The 23,329-nt window shown below is 42.6% G+C and overlaps 1 protein-coding gene and 1 long non-coding RNA gene across 7 annotated transcripts in view; one reads left to right on the top strand and one right to left on the bottom strand.

The window, feature by feature from the left end:
- The window catches only part of LOC137616659 (uncharacterized), a 115,641-nt gene that overhangs the window by 78,939 nt on the left and 13,373 nt on the right, over window positions 1-23,329 (top strand). The window contains exons 2-3 of the long non-coding RNA XR_011039465.1: window positions 4,263-4,453; window positions 4,699-4,941. This is a non-coding gene — a long non-coding RNA (uncharacterized lncRNA). The remainder of the gene's footprint in view (window positions 1-4,262; window positions 4,454-4,698; window positions 4,942-23,329) is intronic.
- LOC137616657 (uncharacterized) overlaps window positions 18,888-23,329 on the bottom strand; it is a 66,918-nt gene continuing 62,476 nt past the window's right edge. For all 6 annotated transcript variants that reach the window (XM_068346583.1, XM_068346587.1, XM_068346585.1 and 3 more), the window contains exon 15: window positions 18,888-19,206. In XM_068346583.1, coding sequence (XP_068202684.1) covers window positions 19,087-19,206 — 120 coding nt within the window. In that variant the 3' untranslated portion in view covers window positions 18,888-19,086. The remainder of the gene's footprint in view (window positions 19,207-23,329) is intronic.

Here is a 23,329-nt window from a genome sequence, read left to right as displayed (position 1 = left end):
TCAATTCTACCAACCTTCCCTCAATTCTTCCAACACTCAACCCTCATATTGGAAGAATATGTTCAGGAACTCTTGAACAAAAGAGTTGTAAGGAAGGCAAAGTCTGTCAGATTCCAAGGAAGGCTATTTTGTGTTCCGAAGAAGGACTCTGAAAAGCTCAGAGTCATTCTGGACTTGTCACCACTCAACAAGTTCATAGTGAACTACAAGTTCAAAATGCTGACGCTTCAACACATCAGGACCCTGTTGCCCAAACGGGCATACACAGTCTCCATAGACATGACGGATGCGTACTGGCACGTTCCAATCAGCCGTCAGGTTTCCCCCTACCTGGGATTCAAACTACAAAAAAGACAGTACATTTTCAGAGCCATGCCCTTTGGTCTGAACATAGCTCCAAGGGTATTCACCAAGCTTGTGAATGCAGTCATTCATCAACTACGCCTAAAATAGCCTACCTGGATAACTGGCTGGTGTGGGCAGCATCCAAGGAAGAGTGCAGGCAAGCCTCCAAGGAAGTGATACGGTTCCTGGAACACTTGGGGATTCAAGATCAACTTGGAAAAATCTCGACTGTCTCCAGCTCAAAAGTTTCAGTGGCTGGGCGTCCACTGGAACTTGCTGTCACACTGCCTTTCCATTCCATCAAAGAAAAAGAAAGAGATAGCAGGATCTGTCAAAAGTCTTCTTCGGTCCGCAAGGATATCAAGAAGGCAACAGGAGAGAGTGTTGGGGTCCCTCCAGTTCGCCTCAGTGACAGATCCAGTATTGAGAGCACAATTAAAAGATGCATCAGGAGTTTGGAGAAAATACGCATCAAACGCTCGAAGAGATCTACAAAGACCGATACCAAATCGTCTGCGATCACTACTCAAGCCATTGTCGGAGGCCAAGAACCTAAGGAGCAAGGTTACAACCGCCTCCACTGTCAGTCACCGTTCACACGGATGCCTCGAAAGAAGGGTGGGGAGGTCACTCTCATCATCGGAAAGTCCAAGGAACCTGGTCTCCCCTCTTCAAAACCTTCCACATCAATTTCCTGGAAGCCATGGCAGTTTTTCTTTCTCTGAAGAAACTGAAACTCCGCTGCTCAATCCACATCCGTCTGGTTCTAGACAGCAAAGTCATAATGAGATGCCTAAACTGACAGGGCTCGAGATCGCCTCACGTAAACCAAATGATACTAGCCATCCTCCGCCTAGCGGAGAAGAAAAGATGGCACTAGTCAGCAGTCCACCTTCAAGGGTTCCGCAATGTGACAGCAAACGCTTTATCCAGGACCAAACCGATAGTCGGAATGGTCCCTAGACGCAAGATCATTCTCCTTCATCTTACGCTAAGTCTCAGGACTGCAAATAGACCTCTTCGCAACGAGCGACAACAAGAAGCTACCCCGGTACATAGCCTTGTACGAGGATCGTCTAGCGGAAGCAATGGATGCAATGTCCATAGATTGGAACAGATGGTCCAAGATCTACCTATTCCCTCCAACCAACCTTCTGCTGAAAGTCCTCGACAAACTGAGAGCCTTTCGAGGGACAGCAGCAATAGTGGCCCACAAGTGGCCCAACAGCATTTGGTTCCCTCTAGTAATGGAACTACGCCTGAAGCTGATCCCTTTGCCGGACCCAGTTCTGACTCAGCAAGTGCAGAAATTGACTGTCAGCTTCATCAGCGAAAACCCAGAACCTTCATCTCAAGATTTTCTCGCCTTAGCAGTCCAGAAACGGTTCGGGATTTCTAGGGACAGTATTAACTTCTTCTAAGAATACAAGTCAAAGTCAACAAGAAGACAATAAGAGTCTTCCTGGAAGAAGTGGGTGGCCTTTGTCAAGGCGAAGAAACCTAAGGAGATTTCTACAGATTTCTATTTGTCCTTCTTCATCTATCTTCATGAACAAGGTTTAGCAGCCAATACGATTACTACATGTAAATCTGCCCTAGCCAGACCAATGCTTTACGCCTTCCAGGTAGACTTTTCCAATGAGATCTTCAACAAGATTCCTAAAGCCTGCGCTAAACTTCAGCCCGCAGCTCCTCCTAAGCCCATTTCATGGTCTTTGGATAAGGTTCTTCACTTAGCATCAACCCTGAACAATGAGGATTGCTCGCTGAAAGACTTGACTCAAAGGGTGATACTGTATTCTTATTTGCACTAGCCTCAGGAGCCAGAGTTAGAAAAATAGTGGCCCTCTCGAGGGATGATGGCCACATTCAGTTCACAGACAACGGAGAACTGAACCTCTTTCCGGACCCAACGTTTCTCGCCAAGAACGAGCTGCCCACTAAGAGATTGGGTCCCTGGAGAATCTGCCCTCTGAAGGAAGAAGCATCCCTCTGCCCAGTGGAATGCCTAAAGGTCTATCTTCGTAGAACTTCAGACTTTACGGGAGGTCAGCTTTTCAGGGGAGAGACTTCCGGTTCAACGTTATCCTTGAAACAGATAAGGGCGAAAATCGCCTACTTTATACGCAGAGCGGATCCAGACAGTACACATGCAGGTCATGATCCGAGAAAAGTTGCCTCGTCTCTGAATTTCTTTCAGACGAGGTCTTTTGAAAGCCTTCGTGCTTATACTGGATGGAAGTCTTCCAGAGTTTTCTTCAAGCAACGCGAAGCAATTACAAGAAATTAAATTTCATGTGGTGGCGGCGGACAGTGTAATAAAACCTGCTGCTTGATTACTGCAAAGAACAGTGCACTATTTGGGACTTATAGTGAAGGGTGTACATGATAAACTTTCAAGTCATATCATGTTGGGTTTTGTGTTTAGTGATGACACTATAGACTGTTCTATTCACACGGGTGACTTTAAGCATAACGGACTAACACAAGTGCCAGGCATACCTATATGCTTAGTGAAATTCTTATACAGTATTTCCCTTAAAGTGGCTGGTGTTTCTTTTCAGGAAACTGATTTTATTTTCTGTTATTACTGTTTATGCCTCTATACAGAATTGTTCAGTGTAATATGTAATTGATTACATCTATGATTTCTAAATTTTATTGTAATAAACAATAGAACGAATCTATGCATCTCTTTCGCTCCAAATATTCCATTTTATGTATAAGTCTGAGCATCTTCGATTCCTTTGATATTTAGGAAAATATCGGAACCAAGATTCCTATTGTTCCAAGCAAACAGGTAAGAATTTATTGTACTAGACTGTTTATTTTACTGTTTAAGGTTTCCTACACGTATATAAACCTGTCAGTCTCTTTAATAACAGACCCGGGAGGTACAGTAACCTGCACAGATCAATACCATCCAAGTACAGATTATGCTTTACGTATATGATGACACTAATATACAAACTGTTTGCTAGATTGTTTCCTTGAACTCACAATCCTCGGGTTTTTTCCTCGAGTCTACCCAGACTCTTCCCTGTAGGGGGCAGGAAGCACTGAAATACTTCATGATCAACTGGTTGATGTATAACGGTAACATCAAGTGTCTCTAGGTCTAGAAGGCCAAAAGGAAAGTTTTATCTCGAGATGAAAGGCACTATTGAAAATCCTCAGATACATTAATGCTCTGGTAAACTTCCATCATGATGACATGGCCTGAGTCCAAAAAACGGATTTTGAGCGAAGCGAAAAATCTATTTTTGGCTAAGGTAGCCATGTTGTCCTGATGGACCCACCCTCTTTTTGACAAAAGGATAATGAATCCCTCCCTATGGTACTGTTTCTGCAACACCTACAAAGCTACAAAGAATGATTTGGTGGCGCCTCGCGGTGGCGATCTGGTGCACTATTTACAGTACAGAAGGGGAGTCGAGAGCGTTGTCTCATTAACGACTCCTGATTCTTGCCACTCTTTCCCCTCGAAGCAAAATCGCTATTGGGGTGTAGATAGCCATGAGACGTGTCAAGAATACGTCCTCTGATATTACACGATATCCCTTTTAAAATTTTAAGGAATATGCGCTCCAGGAGTCAGAATTCTGGATACCTTTGGTAAATTCTCTGGGATATATCACTGTAGTCAAATATACCTAGGAAGCTACCTTTAAAGGTACTTCCATCAGGACGACATGACTACCTCACCCAAAAATAGATTTTTCGCTAAGCTTAAAATCCGTTTTATGAGCTTGGGTCTATGGACTGTAGCCGGGGATGTGGTTTGATGCTCTGATCTAGGGAATTTTTTTGTTGTGTATATCTATCTCCCTTAGTATGATTGCTTTTAAGTCAAGAGGTAGTATCCCCCATTCTGGAAGAGGTATAATGTGTTTTTATTTAAATTATTTTTATTACAGTTGAACAAAAGCTTAAATGCATCAGAGTAGTATTTGATAACCCGGCTAACCCTAAATGGAGTCACAAGTGGTGTTGGGTACACTGACCAAGTGGTGCAACATTCATGAGTGGTACTTGGCGCATCCGTGACCCAAGCATGGGCAGCCCTGGAGGAAGGACCAAGTCAGCCAGATCCTTCAGGGGAAGCCAAGTACTGTATAGTAATCCATTAGTTTATCCCTAAACATTTTGTAGTTGTAGATTTACAATATTTTTATATAACATCACCATGACCATATTTTGCCATATAAATTGAGAAATTTTGTATTTTTAACTTTAATGTACAGACATTTTTGGGGTTAGTGTTGTGTAGTCTAAGGACATTCATATTAATGGATAGAACAGGAAATCCCAATCCGACCTGATTACTAAAGAAATATTGTTCCCCTGCTCTAGGACGAGTGTACTGTATCAGCATGCAAAGCCAAACTCCCTCGAGTATATTGGAGACCTGTAAGTTCAGGCATATTTGAACTTGTCACAGCACCTCGGAAAATGAACGTCGTCTGCTACGAATGACCTGTAAGGTGTTCTAATTCAGAACCATCGTACCAGATATCGCCGATGTACCTACATCACAAAAAACCCTCCACCTCCATTCATTCGTAGTCGACCATCCAAAGCGTACATAGATAAGAGGTAAGTGCCTCCTGTGCTTTCAAACACTTTATTAAGTACTGTATCAGTGTTTAGGTTGTTTCTTTCCTTTGTGTCTTACGTGATATATTCCATTCATTATGTTTCCAGCATTCCTTAATTGGGTGGTTGCTTATCTTTGGCGGTTCATTGGTTCGGCCGGTATTGCTGTTCGTGCTAGTTAGGATCACCATACATTCCTAGCACCCTTTCCTTTTGCCAAATATCGATTGCCTATGCCTTGCTTATTAGTTATTGATTGCTGTACTTGTTTCGGCAGTACATTCACTATTATTGTTACTTCAAAGTGCTTACTTGCCGGTGCCATTTTGTTGCTTCATTCATCTGATTATACATACACCAACTTATAACTTATTCCAAGTTATTTCTCTCCTATAAGTTAACTATCATTATATCCCTAGTAAGATTACATTGGTGTCAGGACTAGTTTACCATCCAGACATACACGTGGTTCCTAATTAATATTGTATTAAAAGGTGAATGATATCTGAAAAATTTATCAGTTTTATTATTAGATAAGGAATAAGAACAATTCCAATGTAAACAAGAAGTCAAGTTGTACATATGTACATTTTTAGTATTAGTTAGGAACAATTCCTATGTAACAAGGGGTAGGTAAGTTAAAATTCATTAAACAATCATAAATCAACATCGTAAATATTTAAAATCTTTCACATTAGTAAATAATATTAATAAAATGCATGTTTCATATACTGTACATTCAATTACAGTACTTTACTATTTTAAACAAGACTTACCCGGTGGTTATATAAATTTAGCTTTAGTCTCTGATGTCCCGGCAAAAATTCAAAACTCGCGGCAATCGCAGATTGAGTAGCCAGGTGTAAGACCTGCACGCCCTCTGACGAAGTTACTAGAACCATCCCGTGAATCCTCAGATTTTCTCTGCCGCTCACGCCGGCAACATCGTTGGATATTCACTCGTTATTAACCTGAATTTTGGCAGTTATCTTGGTAATGTTCTACTAAATTGGTTATTGGCATTCGCTTATTTTGATTTTCTTTGGTATTTGATCGCAATGTTCATAGCTTAAAAGGTAGGATTAGAAGTTTTTTCAACCTACTGTAAAACTAACGAACCTATTCTTGAAAACAATGGCGGAAGGAAAACACTATGACGTAAGCTACGTATTTACTACATACAGTAGTATGACTTGCATTTTCATTTCTTTTTCGATGCAGAGAATTGAAAGTAAAACTCTACTCACAAACTAAAAGTAGTTAAGGTTTTATAATATAAAAGGAATATATTTTAAAGAATATATTTGTCCTATTAGTGTTCTTTATTTAGATAATCATCGATCTATTTTCAGAGTTTAAATAAACTAGCGTACCGTACAGTTAAAGTTATGCTACTCAGTTCCCAGTCAATAGATATAGTATTACAAATTTCTTTGTATCGTTATTTATGAAAAGTAAAATTTTTAGATATTTAACTTACCCGGTGGATATATATGTAGCTAATGTCTACGACAGTCGACAGATTCCAAAAACTCGCGAGCGATCGCCGTGGTGGTTGCTGGTTGTGAACACCAGCGCCAACTGCCGGCAGGATACCGCATATCTTTCCCCAGGAATTCAGTTCTTCTCTGTCGGTTGGAATGACAACATTGGTTCCACTCGCAACCTCAAAGTTTTCAACTGATTGGTGAAGTACTTTTACATGGTTGTATGGCTTTCGCCGTGTTGGATTATCTTCGATAAAACTCTTGAATAACTTTTTTGATTTTCTGTTGCTGAACTTGGCTTATTTTTTGGACTCTTTGAAATTTTCATAATGGCTGACCCTTCTCCTGTCTATCGTAAATGTTCTAAAGACGGTAATAAACGTCTTCCTAAAGCTTCCATCGATCCTCATTCTATTTGTATTAATTGCCGAGGCAAAACTTGTCAATTAGGGGATCGATGTGAGGAATGTGTTGTTTCGTCTGAATTCGATTGGTTGGCTTATGAGAAATACAGTATACTTGAAAACTCGAAAGAGATAGGGTTAGAAGAAGCTCTTCTTGATCGCAAGAATTTTCCTCTTCCCATAACCCTGAACCTTTTCCTCCCCCTATAGTGGTAGTTTCAGAACCCCTTACTGGCACTAATGAACCTTCTCTTAGAGATATGTTAAAGGCTATTCAGGCATTGGGTGAGAAGGTCGAATCGCTGGCCTCGGACAGAAATCAACGTATGTCCGACGTAAAGATTTTGAAGGATGAAAGTGTTAAAGTGAAAAGTGCAACAAATGTGTTAAGTGTTTTTCCGGAGGATTCGTCTCTTCATGCTTGTCGCTTACCCAGTCCGAGACCTCTTTCAGGCTCCCCAACCCCTGGGAGAAGGAATGTCATAAGACCAAAGGGAGCGAGAGGCTTTAACCAACAAACAGACGTTCCCTCAAAGTTATCAGACGTTGCTCCTCAAGCACGTCCTTACCATAAGACAGGAGAGACGAAGTTCTCTTCGTCTTATGATGACTTCGTTTCTTAAAAAATCTTGGCATAAGGTTTCGAGACCGTTGAAGTGTAAATTAGTTCCTTCAGAACAAGATCAACGTCCTGGCTGTAGTCATTGGGACAGCCCCGACCGTATTCTCTCATCGGAGGATAACTCTCCTATTAAGCGATCTCTTTTATCGTCTAGTTTTGTGGCCCCGGAGGCCTATTCTAAGAGTCACGATCCCATTTTGCTTTCTGGTCGTTCCAGACGTGATGTTGATTTTGAGAGTTCCGTTCATAGCGATGACATTCATGAACAGACGTTACCGACGTCACGATCTATTTCGAGTGCGGTTGACCGGAAGTTAAGTGTTATGCAAAATATGTAGTTAAAGCTTCCTTCTTTAATGAAAGCTTACGATCCTGTTCCTGTGCGAAAGGATCCTTTGCTTGCTGTACGTCACGGTTCTGGCAAACGTGATTCAGGTCTTCAACCCTCTAAATCAGGTCTTCAACCCTCTAAATGAGATTTGTCTCGTCACTCCAACGTTATCCCTAGTGTCAGCTTTGCTGTTAAACGTGATGCAGAGCATAAAATCGATGTGACGTTAACCGGCAGAAAGTTTAGTCGAGTCGTTATTTTGATCAGCAGTCTGGGCAGTCCCACCGAGACTTTGAACGTCAGCCACCGCAGTCACAACGTGACGTTGAGCTGCCGTCGCCGCGGACCCGACGTGACGTTGAGCGGCCGACACCGCAGACCCGACGTGACATCGAACGTCAGTCACCGCAGTCTCGATTTAACATCGAACAGCAGTCACCGCTGTTTCTACGTGACGATGAACGTCAGTCACTTCAGTCTCGACGTGTAGTAGAACAACATTCTCTGCAGTCACGACGTGATGTCGACCCTCCAACTTTAACTTCTGCTCATATTTTAGTTGATGTAGCCTGTCAGGCTTTACCTTCACGTCATTCTGAATAGTCTCCTTCTCGCAAGACTTTAGCTTTATCAGATGATGTGCCTTCTGAAGAAGAAGTTGATGATCCCCTTTCCTCTAATGTACCTTTGGGGATTCATTCAGAAGAGGAGGAACCTAGGGCTAGGGTTGTCCAACAATCCCTTGACTTTAAAAAGATTATGAACATCTTTAGGGAAATTTTTCCTACTCATTTTGTAACGGCTGCTCCACGTTCGCTGCCGTCTGAATTTACTCTAGGCATGACTTCTTCGACTCCTTCGTTTACGAAGTTAGTTCTCTCTCGCTCTTCCAAGAGAGCCATGCGCTTACTGGGAGACTGGTTGGAAACCAGGAGAAGTTTAGGAAAGTTTTCCTTTGCTTTTCCTCCTAAATTGGCCTCTAGCTTGAGCGTCTGGTATGAAACGGGAGAAGTTCTCGGCTTGGGAGTTCCTGCCTCTGCCCAGGGAGACTTCTCAAGCCTAGTAGACTCTCCTCGTTGTTTAGCCATGAGACGCTCGAAGATTTTCTGGTCTACCTCAGAACTGGATCATCTCCTGAAACGAGGTTTTCGTGCGTTCGAGGTGTTTAATTTTTTGGATTGGTCCCTGGGAGTCTTAAGTAAGAAGGTCTCTCCATCGGACAATGATATTGCTGTACAAATAATGTCATGCATGGACAAGGCCATAAGGGATGGCTCCAATGAACTGGCAGCTACGTTCACTGCAGGAGTACTTAAGAAAAGAGAAACCTTGTGTTCTTTCCTTTCTGTAGGGGTTACCCCTTGTCAGAAGTCAGAGCTTCTTTTTGCTCCTTTGTCGAGTACTCTGTCCCCTCAACATCTTTTTAAAGATGTTGCGTCGTCTCTTGCACTGAAGGACACGCACGATTTATTGGCCAAGACAGCGCGCAAGGTTTTACCTTCTTCTTATGCCAACAAACCCAAGTTTGATACGCCAGCTACTAGATTTATTCCTCCCTTTCGTGGCAGAGCCCCCAGCAGGGGAACCTCTCATCCGGATAACAAACAAGGTAAGAGAAGAGGATCCAGATCCTCCCGTGGCAGAGTCTGACTGCCCACGGCTTCAGACAGCGGTAAGTGCCATACTGATTCTGGCAGGCCAGGGAGAGAAGGGGAGCAGACCGAGAGTCAGTTCTGTTACTGAAGGAGGGTTACAAAATCCCTTTTGTACGGAGACCTCCTCTAGGAAATTTTCTGATAGACCTCTCTCCCAGGTATCGAGATGAGACAGAGACAGGCTTTGCTACATCAAGTGTCTCTTTTGTTAGAAAAGGGGGCGGTGGTGAAAGTCTCGGACCTTCAATCCCTAGGCTTTTACAACCGTTTCTTCCTGGTTCCGAAGAACACAGGAGGCTGGAGGCCAGTGCTAGATGTTAAGTGCTCTCAATGTGTTTATTGTAAAGACAAAATTCACGATGGAGACTACCAAATCTGTTTTAGCAGCGGTAAGGGAAGGCAACAGGATGGTCTCTCTCGACCTTCAGGATGCATACTTCCACATTCCGATTCACCCAAACTTTCAACAATATCTGAGGTTTGTGTACGGGAAAGTAGTGTATCAGTTCCGAGCACTGTGCTTCGGCCTCAGCCCTGCTCCTCTTGTTTTTACAAGGCTCATGCGAAATGTAGCGAGCTTTCTACATTTGTCAGGGATCAGAGCTTTCCTTTGTTTGGACGACTGGTTACTCAGGGCGTCGTCATTAAATCGCTGTCTGCAGGACCTCAAATGGACATTAGACCTAACCAAAGAGTTAGGTCTCCTAGTGAACGTAGAAAAGTCGCAACTTTCTCCATCCCAGACAATTCTTTATTTGGGGATGGAGATACAGTGTCGAGTTTTTTGGGCTTTTCCGTCTCCCACAAGAATGGAGCAAGCTCTGCTCAAAGTCCGTCACTTGCAAGAGAAAAGCAGTTGCTCTGTAAGAGTTTGGATGAGCCTCGTGGGAACTCTTTCATCGCTGGAACAGTTTTATCTCTCTGGGGAGACTCGACCTTCGCCCTCTCCAGTTTCACCTAAACCACCACTGGAACAAGGAGAAGGGCTTAGAGACGATTTCTATTCCGATCTCCAACTCAGTCAAGGCATGTCTGACTTTGTGGGATAGCAACATCAGACTTCGAAAAGGTCTTTCTCTTACGATCAAGAACCCAAACCATGTTTTGTATTCAGACGCATCAGAATTGGGTTGGGGAGCGACACTGGACAATCTGGAATGCTCGGGTCTTTGGTCCACAGATCAAAAGAAACTCCATATGACCTGCAAAGAACTTCTGGCAGTCCATCTAGCTTTAAAGAGTTTCGAGAGTCTGGTTCAAAAGAAAGTGGTAGATGTGAATGCAGACAATACCACGGCCTTGGCATACATCTCAAAACAAGGAGGGACTTCATTCCCACTCCCTTTTCGTCACCGCAAGGGACCTTCTCATTTGGTCAAAGGCAAGAAACATCTCTCTTTTGACGAAATCGTGCAAGGAGAAATGAATGTCTTAGCGGACTGCCTCAGCAGAAGAGGACAAGTCATCTCCACGGAGTGGACGTTACACAAGGATGTGTGCGAGAAGCTATGGATGACATGGGGTCAATCCACCATAGACCTGTTTGCGACTTCGCTGACAAAGAGGCTCCCGACTTACTGCTCTCCAGTTCCAGATCCAGAGGCGGCCCACATAGACGCTTTCCTGCTGGACTGGTCTCACCTAGACATCTATGCCTTCCCACCATTCAAGATCCTAAACAAGGTGCTTCAGAAGTTCGCCTCTCACGAAGGGACCAGGTTGACGGTTGCTCCCCTCTGGCTGTCGAGAGAATGGTTCACAGAGGTACTTTTATGGCTGGTGGACATCCCAAGAAGTTTACCGTTATGGATGGATCTCCTGCGTCAACCTCATGTAAAAATATTTCATCAAAGTCTACCCGCGCTTCGTCTAACTGCCTTCAGACTATCGAAAGACTCTCTAGAGCTCGAGGGTTTTCGAAGGAGGCAGCTAGAGCGATCGCGAGGTCTAGAAGATCCTCTACCATCAGGATCTACCAATCTAAATGGGAGGAATTTAGAGACTGGTGCAAGTCTTCCTCTATTTCCTCTTCCAGTACCACTGTAGCACAGATTGCAGACTTTCTACTTTATCTTAGAAATGATCGCATCCTTTCTGCCTCTACCATCAAAGGTTACAGAAGCATGTTAGCTTCAGTTTTTAGACAGAAATTTGGATCTGTCTAATAATAAAGATCTTCAAGACCTTCTCAAGTCTTTCGAGACTTCCAAGGAGCGTCAGATTTCTACTCCTGCTTGGAACTTGGACGTGGTCCTTAAGTTCCTTATGTCTGATGGGTTTGAGCCGTTGAATTCAATCTCACTCAAAGATCTTACACTCAAAACTCTTTTTAGTGAGCTTGGCTACCGCAAAGAGAGTTAGTGAGGTACATGCTTTCAGCAAAAATATTGGCTTCTGCGCTAACAAAGCAGTATGCTCGCTTCAGCTTGGTTTTTTAGCCAAAAATGGTGAATGACCATCTCGTCCATGGCCTAAATCGTTTGAACTTCCCAGTCTATCTGAAATTGTTGGGAACGAAGTTGAGAGTCCTGTGCCCTGTTAGAGCTCTTAAATTTTATTCAAATAGAACCATATTGCTGCGAGGTAATTCAGAGGCTTTATGGTGTTCAGTTAAAAAGCCCTCCTTACCTATGTCGAAGAATGCGTTGTCTTATTTTATTAGACTTTTAATTAGAGGCTCACTCATTTAAGTGAGAATGATCTAAAATTGCTTCAAGTTAAAACTCATGAAGTTAGAGCAGTGGCAACTTCAGTAGCGTTCAAACAAAATAGATCCCTTAGAAGCATTATGGACGCAACCTTTTGGAGGAGCAGATCTGTGTTCGCTTCACATTATTTAAAAAATGTCCAGACTCTTTATGAATGACTGCTACACGTTAGGACCATTCGTAGCAGCGAGTGCAGTAGTGGGTGAAGGTTCTACCACTACATTCCCTTAATCCCAATATCCTTTTTTCTTCTCTTGAAACTTTTAATCTTATTTTTGGGTTGTATGTGGAGACTAAGAAGTCTTCCGCAATCTTTTGATTTGGTGGGTGGTCAAACTTGTTTCTTAGAGCGCCCAGATCAAGGGTATTGATGAGGTCCTGTTATAGGGGTGTTCACCTTAAATATAACAGCTCCTAAAAGTCTTTCAGCACCCTGAGTGGAACGCTGGGCTTCGTAAGGATAGCGGACTAATGAGGCAGAGTATCATCAGAGTCAGCTTCCTTATCAGGTACCTATACTTAAGTTTGGTTTTTGGATAATTGTCAAAAACTCTTGAGCTTATATTCCTTTAATGTTTAATACTGGTCTCTACCCTCCACCATGGGTGTGAATCAGTTACATATATATGCACCGGCTAAGTCAAATATTTAAAAATGATATTTACAATTTAAAATAAATTTTTGAATATACTTGCCCGGTGGATATATATAATTACGGACCGAGAAGAACTGAATTCCTGGGGAAATATATGCGGTATTCTGCTGGCAGTTGGTGCTGGTGTTCACACCCAGCAACCACCACGGCGATCGCTCGCGAGTTTTTGGAATCTGTCGACCGTTGGAGACGTTAGCTACATATATATCCACCGGGTAAGTATATTCAAAAATTTATTTTAAATTGAAAAATATCATTTTACTTAAAAACCAAAGTATTTAAGTTCTTATAATATAAAAGGAATATATTATTTTTAAGAATATATTTGTCCTATTAGTATACTTTATTTAGAGAATCATTGATCTATTTTCAGAGTTCAAATAAAACTAGTGTATAGTTAGTTACGCTACATTGTTCTCACACAATCGATGCAGTATCACAAATTTCTTTGCATCGTTATTTATTTTTGTTTTCGATATTGGTATTTCTAATATTAATCAAATTACCTATTGAATTCTCATTCAAGCCCTTGGCGGAAGATTAATATCTCTTGCAGCGGGCAGGTCTAATTAATATATTTAATTTTATGTACTTTCTTTTTACAAGGTAAAAAGCTTACATATCTTTCCTTTGGTCTTATGTGAAAGAGTATTAAAAAGTGCAATTTTCAGTGCTAAATCGTGCAGTGAATTTTATCAGTCAGTGGAGGGTGCGTCGGCTTGAACCTGTCGTTATCCTAGCCTTAGACCTCTTCCAAGCTCTCCAACCCTTGGGAGAAGGAATGTCGATCAGCGAATGGAAACGAGAGGTGTTAGCACTCGAGCAGATGTCCCCTCAAGCGTTCCTGTTGACGCTTCCCAGAACGCTCGCCCTCGCCGTGGGTAAGGCGAGGTAAAAGTGTTATCCAACGCGGAGCGTCATAGCTTTGGACAGCAAGCTACAGTACAGTAACGCTGCTGTAAGAGTTGGACACGATGTTTGTAACCGAGTGCAACTTCTTTGTCTTTTTTGTTCGCTGAGCGAACGTTCTAGATGCGAACGGCATAGTTCCGAGCGTCTGAATCGCTAGCGTTTTTAATCGCGATCGTCATTGTTCCGAAAGTCACGTGGCGCCGAGCGTCAAGCATCCAGCAGTTGGACTTGACGTCGAGTGTCAAGCAGTTAGACATGAAGTAGAGCGTCAAGCAGTTAGACATAAAGTCGAGCGTCAAGCAGTTAGACATGAAGTCGAGCGTCAAGCTGTTATGTGATAACGAGCATCAAGCAGTTGGACGTGACGCCGCGTGTCAAGCATAGCTTCGAGCGTCTAGATCACGAGCGTTTAAATCGTGAACGGCGTTGTTCCAAGAGTCACGTGACGCCGACCGTCAAGCAGTTGCGAGCGTGGCACAGTTGCATGGCGTCAAGAGTCCAGCAGTTGGACTTGACGTCGAGTGTCAAGCATGACGCTGAGCATCGAGCAGTTAGACGTGACGCCGAGAGTCAAGCAGTTAGACGTGACGTCGAGCATCAAGACTCGGACGTCGTGGTTACACCAGTTGGGCCAAACATTGAGATTGTGAACGTCTTAGTTCCGATCGTAATGACTGTGAGCGTCTAGCGTTGGAACATTGTTACGCCAGGTGCTATATTAAAGGATACAGAAATAAATATTAACTGGAAAGATATTATTATCTCAGACCAAGGCCCGCTTGAACCTACTCCTGGTGTCTGTTGGAAGGCGAGAATTAAGCCCCTAAAAGACATTGAGGCCAGAATTCAGGACCTTAAGGAGTTGTCTCCTAGGAAACAAGACATCTCTACCTCGGTTAGAGACTTGTAGGAGGAAGGGATTGAAGATCTCTCTTCTCCTATTTATCTTTTAGAGGAATTCTCTTAGGAGAGGTTCCTAAGATTCTTCTTCCTTCAGTTGACTTTAAGAAACTCATGAGAGTTTTTTCTGAAGAGTTTCAGATTTATTTTGTGCCTGTTGCTCCTCGTTCCGCCTTCAGAGTTTTCGCTAAGGAAGGCGTCGAAGGAGTCTCTGTTTACTAAGATGGTGCTGTCTCGATCATCTAATAGAGCTTTGAGGAAGATGGGAGACTGGTTACAATCCAAGTATTCCAGGATAACAACCTTGTGGCAGCCCCACAGAGACTTTTACAGCCCCCTGGGTGGCTCGCTGAGTCTCTCAAGAAATGCAGGTAAATGTGGCATAAAAACCTATGAAGCCAGTTTCTTATCAGTTATGCCAGAATAGCAAGGGTGGAGGTCTAGCCACCTTAAGGTCGAGGACCTTGTGGCAGCCCCACAGAGACTTTTACAGCCCCCTGGGTGGATCGCTGAGTCTCTCAAGGAATGCAGTTAAATGAGGCATAAAAACCTATGAAGCCAGCTTCATTATCAGGTATGCCAGGATAGGAGGTCTAGCCACATTAAGGTTGAGGACCTTGTGGCAGCCCCACAGAGACTTTTACAGCCCCCTGGGTGGATCGCCGAGTCTCTTAAGGAATGCAGGTAATGAGGTAGGATAATTTTGAATCAGAAGTGAGAATTGAGGTACGCACCACCCTTTTTTCTTCCTCTCTTCTCCCTCAAGAGTTGGTCAAAGACACAGGTTGGTGTCTAAATCAGCAAGAAAGTTTCGGCATACTTTTCTCTAAACTGCACAGACAACAGTAGGAGCCAGACTTAACTACTTCTGGCGAGCCTGGGAGAGGAGAGGAGCAGACCTTTGGTTCATGCTATTACTAAAGGATGGATGCAAATCTTTTTCCTAATGAAACCTCCTTTATTAGTTACTCCGATAGACATCTTTGCCAAGTACAGAGAGGAGCCAAAGGGACAGGCTATGCAACATCAAATGTCTCTTTGGAGAGGGAGGCTATTGTCTGGTCCTGGATGTAACTGCTCTCAACGCCTTTGTTCAGAAGTCAAAGTTCTCCATGGAGACATCGAAATCAGTCCTTACAGCAGTAGGAAAGGTCCACTGGATGGTCTCTTTAGACCTCCAGGATGCTTACTTCCACATCCTCCTCCATCCGAACTTCAAGCAATTCGTGAAGGTTCGTGTATAGGAGGAAGTTGTCCAGTTTTGGGCTCTTTGTTTCGGCCTAAGCACCACCCCTCAAATAGGTGGTGCGTCTGCTAGGACCTGTCGTTATTCTAACCAAGCTCCTAAACCCTGGGAGAAGGAATGTCGAACGTTCTAACCATAGACCTCTCTCAAGGAATGTCGACCATAGACCTCTTCCAAGCTCCCTACCTCTTGGGAGAAGGAATGTCGGACGACAAAAGGAAACAAGAGGCTTTAGCTCCCGAGCAGACGTCTCCTCGAGCATACCTTTTGACGCTTCCCAGGACGCTCACCTTCATCATAGGAAAGGTGAGGTAAAAGTTTTTTCGTCATTTGACACAGCGCCTGGACGAGGCTGGCATCAAGCTTCCAGACCTTTGAAGAGGAAGGTGGACACGGTCAATCAGTGTCCTATCATGACACCACAAGCTTCTGGTTGTAGTCTTTGGAGCAGTCCTGAGCATTTTTTCATTCTACCAAAGAAAGCCCTCCTACCAAACATCCTTTTAGGATGTCGGCAACTGTCAAGAAACTTCCAACTCACCCAGTTGCAGGACAGCTGTCTGATCCTAACATTACCTCGGTTCATGCTCCTCATCCACCATCAGACTGGTTATCATCCTCTGGACGCTCTGCATGTTCTTTAAACGGTGTAGGAAGAGAGCTTGTGGTAGAAGTGACATCTCCTGTACCACAACAGGTTGACCCTATTTTTAATATGTTGCAATTTATGCAACAGAATCTCTCTCTTTGCTCATGCAAGTTTATCAACCGGCAAACAACAAGAGAGTAGCAGGCCTGGACCCTGAGCGTCGGGTAACTTCACACCTGGACGCCAAGCGTCGTAAGGCTACTATTCGAGAGATTCTTGTTGACGAACGTCTTTACAACTCCCCCATTAAATTTTGTGTTTTAGCCACTTTAACCCAAGGATTCGAGCAGATGTGATGTTGAACGTCCGCCTAACGTGACGTCGTGTCCTACAGGACGTGACGTCGAGCGTCCAGCAAGACATGACGTCGAGCATCTAACGGGACGAGACATCAAGCGTAAAGCAGAACGCGACGTCGAGCGTCAAACAGCTCGTGACATGGACATGTAGGCATTTCCACTGTTCAAATTCATTACAAAGTGATGCAAAAGTTTGTGTCACACGAAAGGACGGATTGACTCGTAGTGGCCTTCTTTTGGCCCTAAGAGAGTGGTTCACAGAGGTACTGGAATGGATAGTAGACTCTCCAAGAAGTCTTTAATTTAAGACTAGATCTACTCAAACAACCCCACTTGGAAAGGTACCATCAAAATCTCCAAGCTCTTCATCTAACTGTCTTCAGATTATCGAAAAACTCACAAGAACTAGAGGTGTTTTTGTAGGAAGCAACTAGAGCTTTTGCAAGAGCAAGGAGGACTTCTACCATCAAGGTTTACTAATCCAAGCACAAGGTTTTTAGAGAGTGGTGCAGAGTCAACTCTCTTTCCTCGTCCAGTACTTCTATAACTCAGATTACCGACTTCCTGTTATATCTTCGAAGGAAACGCATTTTGTCATCCTCTACCATCTAAGGATACAAGAGTAAGTTAGCAACTGTATTCATGGCACAAAAACTTGGACCTTTCTAATATTAAAGACCTACATAAACTTCTCAAATCGTTTGAAACATCAAAGCAACAGCTCCAGGATTCACCAGCTTGGAATCTGAATATTGACCTGAAGTTCAATTATAAGTGACAGGTTTGAGCCCTAGCATTCAGCTTCATTAAGGACCTCGCGATGAAGACTCTATTTTTGGTCAGTCTGGCAACAACTCGGAGTCAGTGGGATTCATGTTTTTAGCTAAAACCTTGGTTTTGTTGAGATAACAAAACTATCTGCTCATTGAAGTTAGGCTTTCTCGCCAAGAACGAACGACCTTGGCCCAAGGCTTTTGAGATTCTGAACCTTTCGGATGTGATTGGAGAGGAGTTGGGGAGAGTCCTGTGCCCAGTAAGATCCCTGAAGTTCTATCTAGACTGTATGGAAGAGTTGCGAGGCAAGTCGGAAGCTCTTTGGTGCTCGGTCTAGAAGTCCTCGTTACAGATGTCGAAGAATGCACTTTCATTCTTCATCAGGCTCTTAATAAGAGAGGCTCATGCACATTGCAGTGAGGCAGACCTCAAGTTTTTAAAAAGCAAAGATGCATGAAGTTAGAGCTGTAACAACTTCGGTGGCCTTCAAGCAGAATAGATTGTTGCAAAGCATTAAGGACACAACCTTTTGGAGGAGTAAATCTGTGTTCGCTTCACATTATTTTGAAAATTGTCCAGACTCTTTATGAGGACTGCTTCACCATTCGTAGCAGCGAGTGCAGTAGTGGGTAAGGATCCACCTACGTTCCCATAATCCTAATACCCTTTTCTTCTTTTGGAACTTTTGTATTTTTATGGTTGTTCGTGGAGATTGTGACAGTCTTCCACAATCATTGATTTTAGTCAGGTGGTCAATTTATTCCTTGAGAGCGCCTGGAACAATTGTATTGGAGGAGGTCCTGTTAACATAGAGGTTTTTACACTCCTCGAGGTCTTCAGCCCCCTGGGTGTATCGCTGGATCTCATAAGGAAAGCGGACATAAGGAAAGTATTCATTGAAGTCAGCTTCCTTATCAGGTACGAACCCTTAAGCTAGTTTATTAACTCTTAAATTAAATTCCAACAATGTTGGCTGTCTCTGACCCCTCTGACCCTCCACCAAGGGTGTCACTCAGCTATATTTATATAACCACCGGGTAAGTCTTGTGTTTAAAAATATTTTCATAATAAAATAAATTTTTAAACATACTTACCCGGTGGTTAAATAAATTTAATTCCCTCCCTCCTCCCCCTCTAGAGACATTTTATGGGCATGGAAAATCTGAGGATTCATGGGATGGTTCTAGTACCTTCGCAAAAGGGCGTGCAGGTGTTACACCTGGGTACTCAATCTGCGATTGCCACGAGTTTTGAATTTCTGCCGGGACATCAGAGACTAAAGCTAAATTTATATAACCAATGGGTAAGTATGTTTAAAAATGTATTTTATAAAAATATCATATTAACCAATTTATAGATCTTACATCATTACTTATAATATCAAGGGGTGAATTTCTAACCCTACTTAAAAGTAAAAGTAGTAGTTAATTCTTTAGTCTAATTGTCCATTATAACTTGCAAATAAGAGTAACAGAACTGCCTTTAGGTACTTTAATTTCTCTCTTATTTCTGTAAGAAATTTTGCTTAAAGAATTTTTTGATAAGCTGTAGACACTTTGGTAGGTCATATCCAAACATGTAACTATCAGGATCTTCCTCAACGTAGATTAATTTCCAAATATCCTGCAAAGAAAATAAGGCATATTACAATTTCTCTTTCATGGGTGAACATTAGATTGTAAAATCCAATTATTTTTAGTTTACATTATGACTGTAATATTTTTATCCTCTATGCATTTTGTTTCCATGACCCACATTAGTCTCCTTTTTTTATCATCATAATTTTATACTATACGATAACTTCGTTCTTTGCTATACGTACATTATACAAATCTTTGAGAAGGTTGGCCCTCTCTTGTAGATCCTGCCATAAATTTCAATTTTAATCAATAAGCAATTTTATCTACACTAAAATCAAACCCTAGGATGACTTTACTGACTCCAAATATAATGATACAGAAGATCCAAGCCTCCAAAATGACCCTGAAGCTTATTCAACCTATTAATCACCAAGGCTCATCAGTATTGGATCTTGTATGGATTAGAGAGTTTATCACTGCTGCTCCCAACTATGCCTGCTTTGAATCTAATTTATAATTAGAATAATTTTTCAGAGTTCAAGGCCGTGGTGTAATATCCACACTTTAAACCTTTTTGGGAATATTTTATGAATCAAAATACAATTGGCATTACTTATTATGTCCGCAGTGAATTTTACCAATTCATGCTGAAACTGGTATTGAAAATTAGGAATTTAGATTAATTTCTTTCATTTACCTCAAACCCTAACCTTCAGCTGCAGAGGCCTTCATCATCATTTTTTTAAGAAGAAACATTTTATGTTTTGCCTAACTATTATTATTTCTTAGACTGGAGTAGATCATTCGGACTTTAGGAAGAACCTACCAGACGTAATGACTACAAACACCAGAGATGCAAGCGAAGACAATGAGTTCTATGGTGATTGATGCAAGCAAGAAGGACGCAAGTGGAAGGTGGAAAAAGATATGCAACTAAACCTAGGAATGAAACCTGTTCATTGATAAACTCAAGAGAAGGACTTAAGCCTATCCTATTTCAGGGTAGAAGAAAGCAAGAAGAAAAAGAATATTCTTATAATAAGAAAGTTGGAAATAGAATCAGAGAGGAGAGAGAAGTTTAAATTTGAAACACTAAACAAAATGAGATGACAAATTGAGTGTGTAATATGGCTTCATAATAAAGAGAAAAGATAAATAGTACACATGTGTTAAAAGGAGCAGCAAGGACAGAAGCAGGTCAGCAAAGACAATGATAGAAAATCTCAAAATATCAGCGAGGCTAAGCAGGGAAGCCAGATATATGAATTGAAGCAAAATAGATATGCATCAAAATGAAAAAGAAATAAATTACAGGCTAAAAGAGAAAGACAGGGCAAGAGAGATGAGAGATGAAAGTAAGAAGACTAATAATGTAACAGGAGATGAAGGTGAGAACACAAAAGATGGAAATGGAAAGACACAAAGTAGCAAAAAAAAAAAAAAAAAATAAAAAAAAAATAAATAAATAATTATTAGACGGACAAAAATGCAATCAAACAGACAAAAGCGGAAGGCGGCAAAGATACAAATGAGAGGACAAATTGAGGCAGGAAAGATAAAAACTAGATGACGAAGCTGAAATTGGCAAAAAATCAAGAAGAAAAATGCCAAAAGTGACAAATATTTAAGCTAAAAAACAAACTAACATCAACAAGGAAGGAAAAAAATGCTAAAAGGTGATTAAACCAAAGGTTTAAAAATGTGATGGAGAAGGCACTGGAATTAGACACAGGTCTGTAATTTCCAGTTCTTTCTTGAACTCCCTCTTGTAGATTGGAGGAACATCTAGATTCCATCCTTGAGGTGCCTTTCTTTCCTTGGCTGTCTTTCAGAGCAATTTGTAAACGTGGGAGTATCTCTTCTAGTTCTATAATCTCTCTTGGACGAATATCATTGGGGCCTGGTCCCTTAGACTTAACGAGTCCCTTTATTTTATTTTGAATATCTTTCATTGTAAAGGGGATTTTGTTTAGTGGTTGTGACCCTTCATATTTGATAGCTGGTTCAAGAAGGGAAGTTGATTCTTTCCTTGTGAATACGATTGTGAAATATGCATTCAACAGTTTGGCTTTTCCCAAATCATTTGTTTAAGATTACCATCCGAGTCTCTTATGGGCTAATGTTTTTTTACTTGATTTATACATATGCAAAAATTTCATCCGGTTTTTCTTCACTTAGTGAAGCCACTCTTTTTCTTCATTGATCCTGGCATTTCCAAGTAGTTTAATCTAAATTTCTGCTTAACTTTTGTGTTAGGAAATGTCATGAATTGTGGGCTATGGACCCATTGATTCAAGTTTACTTTCTCTGCTTCTTATTGCATTAGCTATTTCTCTGTTGAACCATTTGGGACTGTTTAGCTCCATTTGGTAAAATTTTCGTATGCAGTATACATTTAGCCCTTTTTTCTTTTTTCTTTGTATATTTCTACAGGAGTCTCATTATGTATCTATTTTTCCCTGTTTTGTTGTATTCTAAAATTTTGGGTGTATTCCTTCAGTTACTTTGTAATCTAGTTTGTTTATAATTTTCTTTACTTTTAGAAGAGGAATATTTACCAGAAACGTAACTATTCTATAGTTGCTTTTACCAATATTTTTGCCTAGTGATATACTGGATACTAAATTTTCTTCTGTTATTAGCACAATACACTGTGTAGTATGTCGTTTCCCCTGGTTGGTTTTTTTACCACTGATCAAAGAATTCATTGAAGAAACATGTGAGGAAGATTAAAAAAGTATAGATGTAATCAGTCTTTGAAGATGCAAATATCGAAGTAAGGAGGACACAAACAACGGAAATAAGCGTCAGAGCTGCACGTGGAAACAATCCGACAAGATGGAAGTGGAAACGAAGTGGATGAAAGAGCCAAGAGGGAGGCAAGCGGCCGGGATGGAGGCAGAGGCAAGCGACCGAGATGGAGGCGGAAGCGAGGGATATGCAAGTGGCCGAGATTGAGGCGGAAGCAAGAGGGATGCAAGTGCCCGAGAAGGAGGCGGAAGTGAAGCAGAGATGGTGGCGAAAGTGAGGGGGATGAAAGCAGCCGAGATGGAGGTGAAGGTGATAGCGACTTGAGATGGAGGCGGAGGCGAGGGAGATGCAAGCACCAGAGAAGGAGGCAGAAATAGAAGCGAAAGTAAGGGGATGCAGGCAGCCAAAATGGAGGCAGAAGCGAGGGGGTTGAAAGCGGCCGAGATGGAGGCAAAAGCGAGGAAGGATGCAAGCAGCTTTAGTGATGATGGAAGCAAGGGGGATGCAAGCAGCTGGGATGGAGGCTGAACTAAGGAGGGATGCAAGCAGCTGGGATGGAGGCGGAAGTGAGAAGGATGCAAGTGGCAGAGATGAGGTGGAAGCGATGGGGATGCTAGCAGCAAAGATGGAGGCGGAAGCGAGGAGGGATGCAAGCGGCTTAGATGGTGGCGGAAGCAAGGAGAGATGCAAGCTGTCGAGATGGAGGCAGAAGTAAGGAGCAATGCGAGTGGGCGAGATGAAGGCAGAAGCAAGAGGGATGCAAGCGGTCGAGATGGAGGCAGAAGTGATTGGGATGCAATTAGCTGAGATGGAGGCAGAAGCAATGGGGATGTAAGTAGCCGAAATGGAGGTGGAAGCGAGTGGGATGCAAGCGGCCGAGATTAAGTCAGAAGAGAGTGGGATGCAAGCGACCGAGATTAAGTCAGAAGCGAGTGGGATGCAAGCGGCCGAGATTAAGTCAGAAGCGAGGGTTATAACCCTCGCTTCTGACTTAATCTCGGCCGCTTGCATCCCACTCGCTTATGACTTAATCTCGGTCGCTTGCATCCACTCGCTTCTGACTTAATCTCAATAACCCTCGCTTCTGACTTAATCTCGGCCGCTTGCATCCCACTCGCTTCTGACTTAATCTCGGCCGCTTGCATCCCACTCGCTTCTGACTTAATCTCGGCCGCTTGCATCCCACTCGCTTCTGACTTAATCTCGGCCGCTTGCATCCCACTCGCTTCCACCTCCATCTCGACCGCTTGCATCCCTCTTGCTTCTGCCTTCATCTCGCCCACTCGCATTGCTCCTTACTTCCGCCTCCATCTCGACAGCTTGCATCCCTCCTCGCTTCCGCCTCCATCTTAGCTGCTAGCATCCCCATCACTTCCGCCTCATCTCTGCAACTTGCATCCTTCTCACTTCCGCCT

This window comes from Palaemon carinicauda, chromosome 22 (assembly GCF_036898095.1).
Source record: "Palaemon carinicauda isolate YSFRI2023 chromosome 22, ASM3689809v2, whole genome shotgun sequence".
NCBI classification, from domain to species: domain Eukaryota; kingdom Metazoa; phylum Arthropoda; class Malacostraca; order Decapoda; family Palaemonidae; genus Palaemon; species Palaemon carinicauda.
This window is presented reverse-complemented; position numbering and strand designations above follow the sequence as displayed.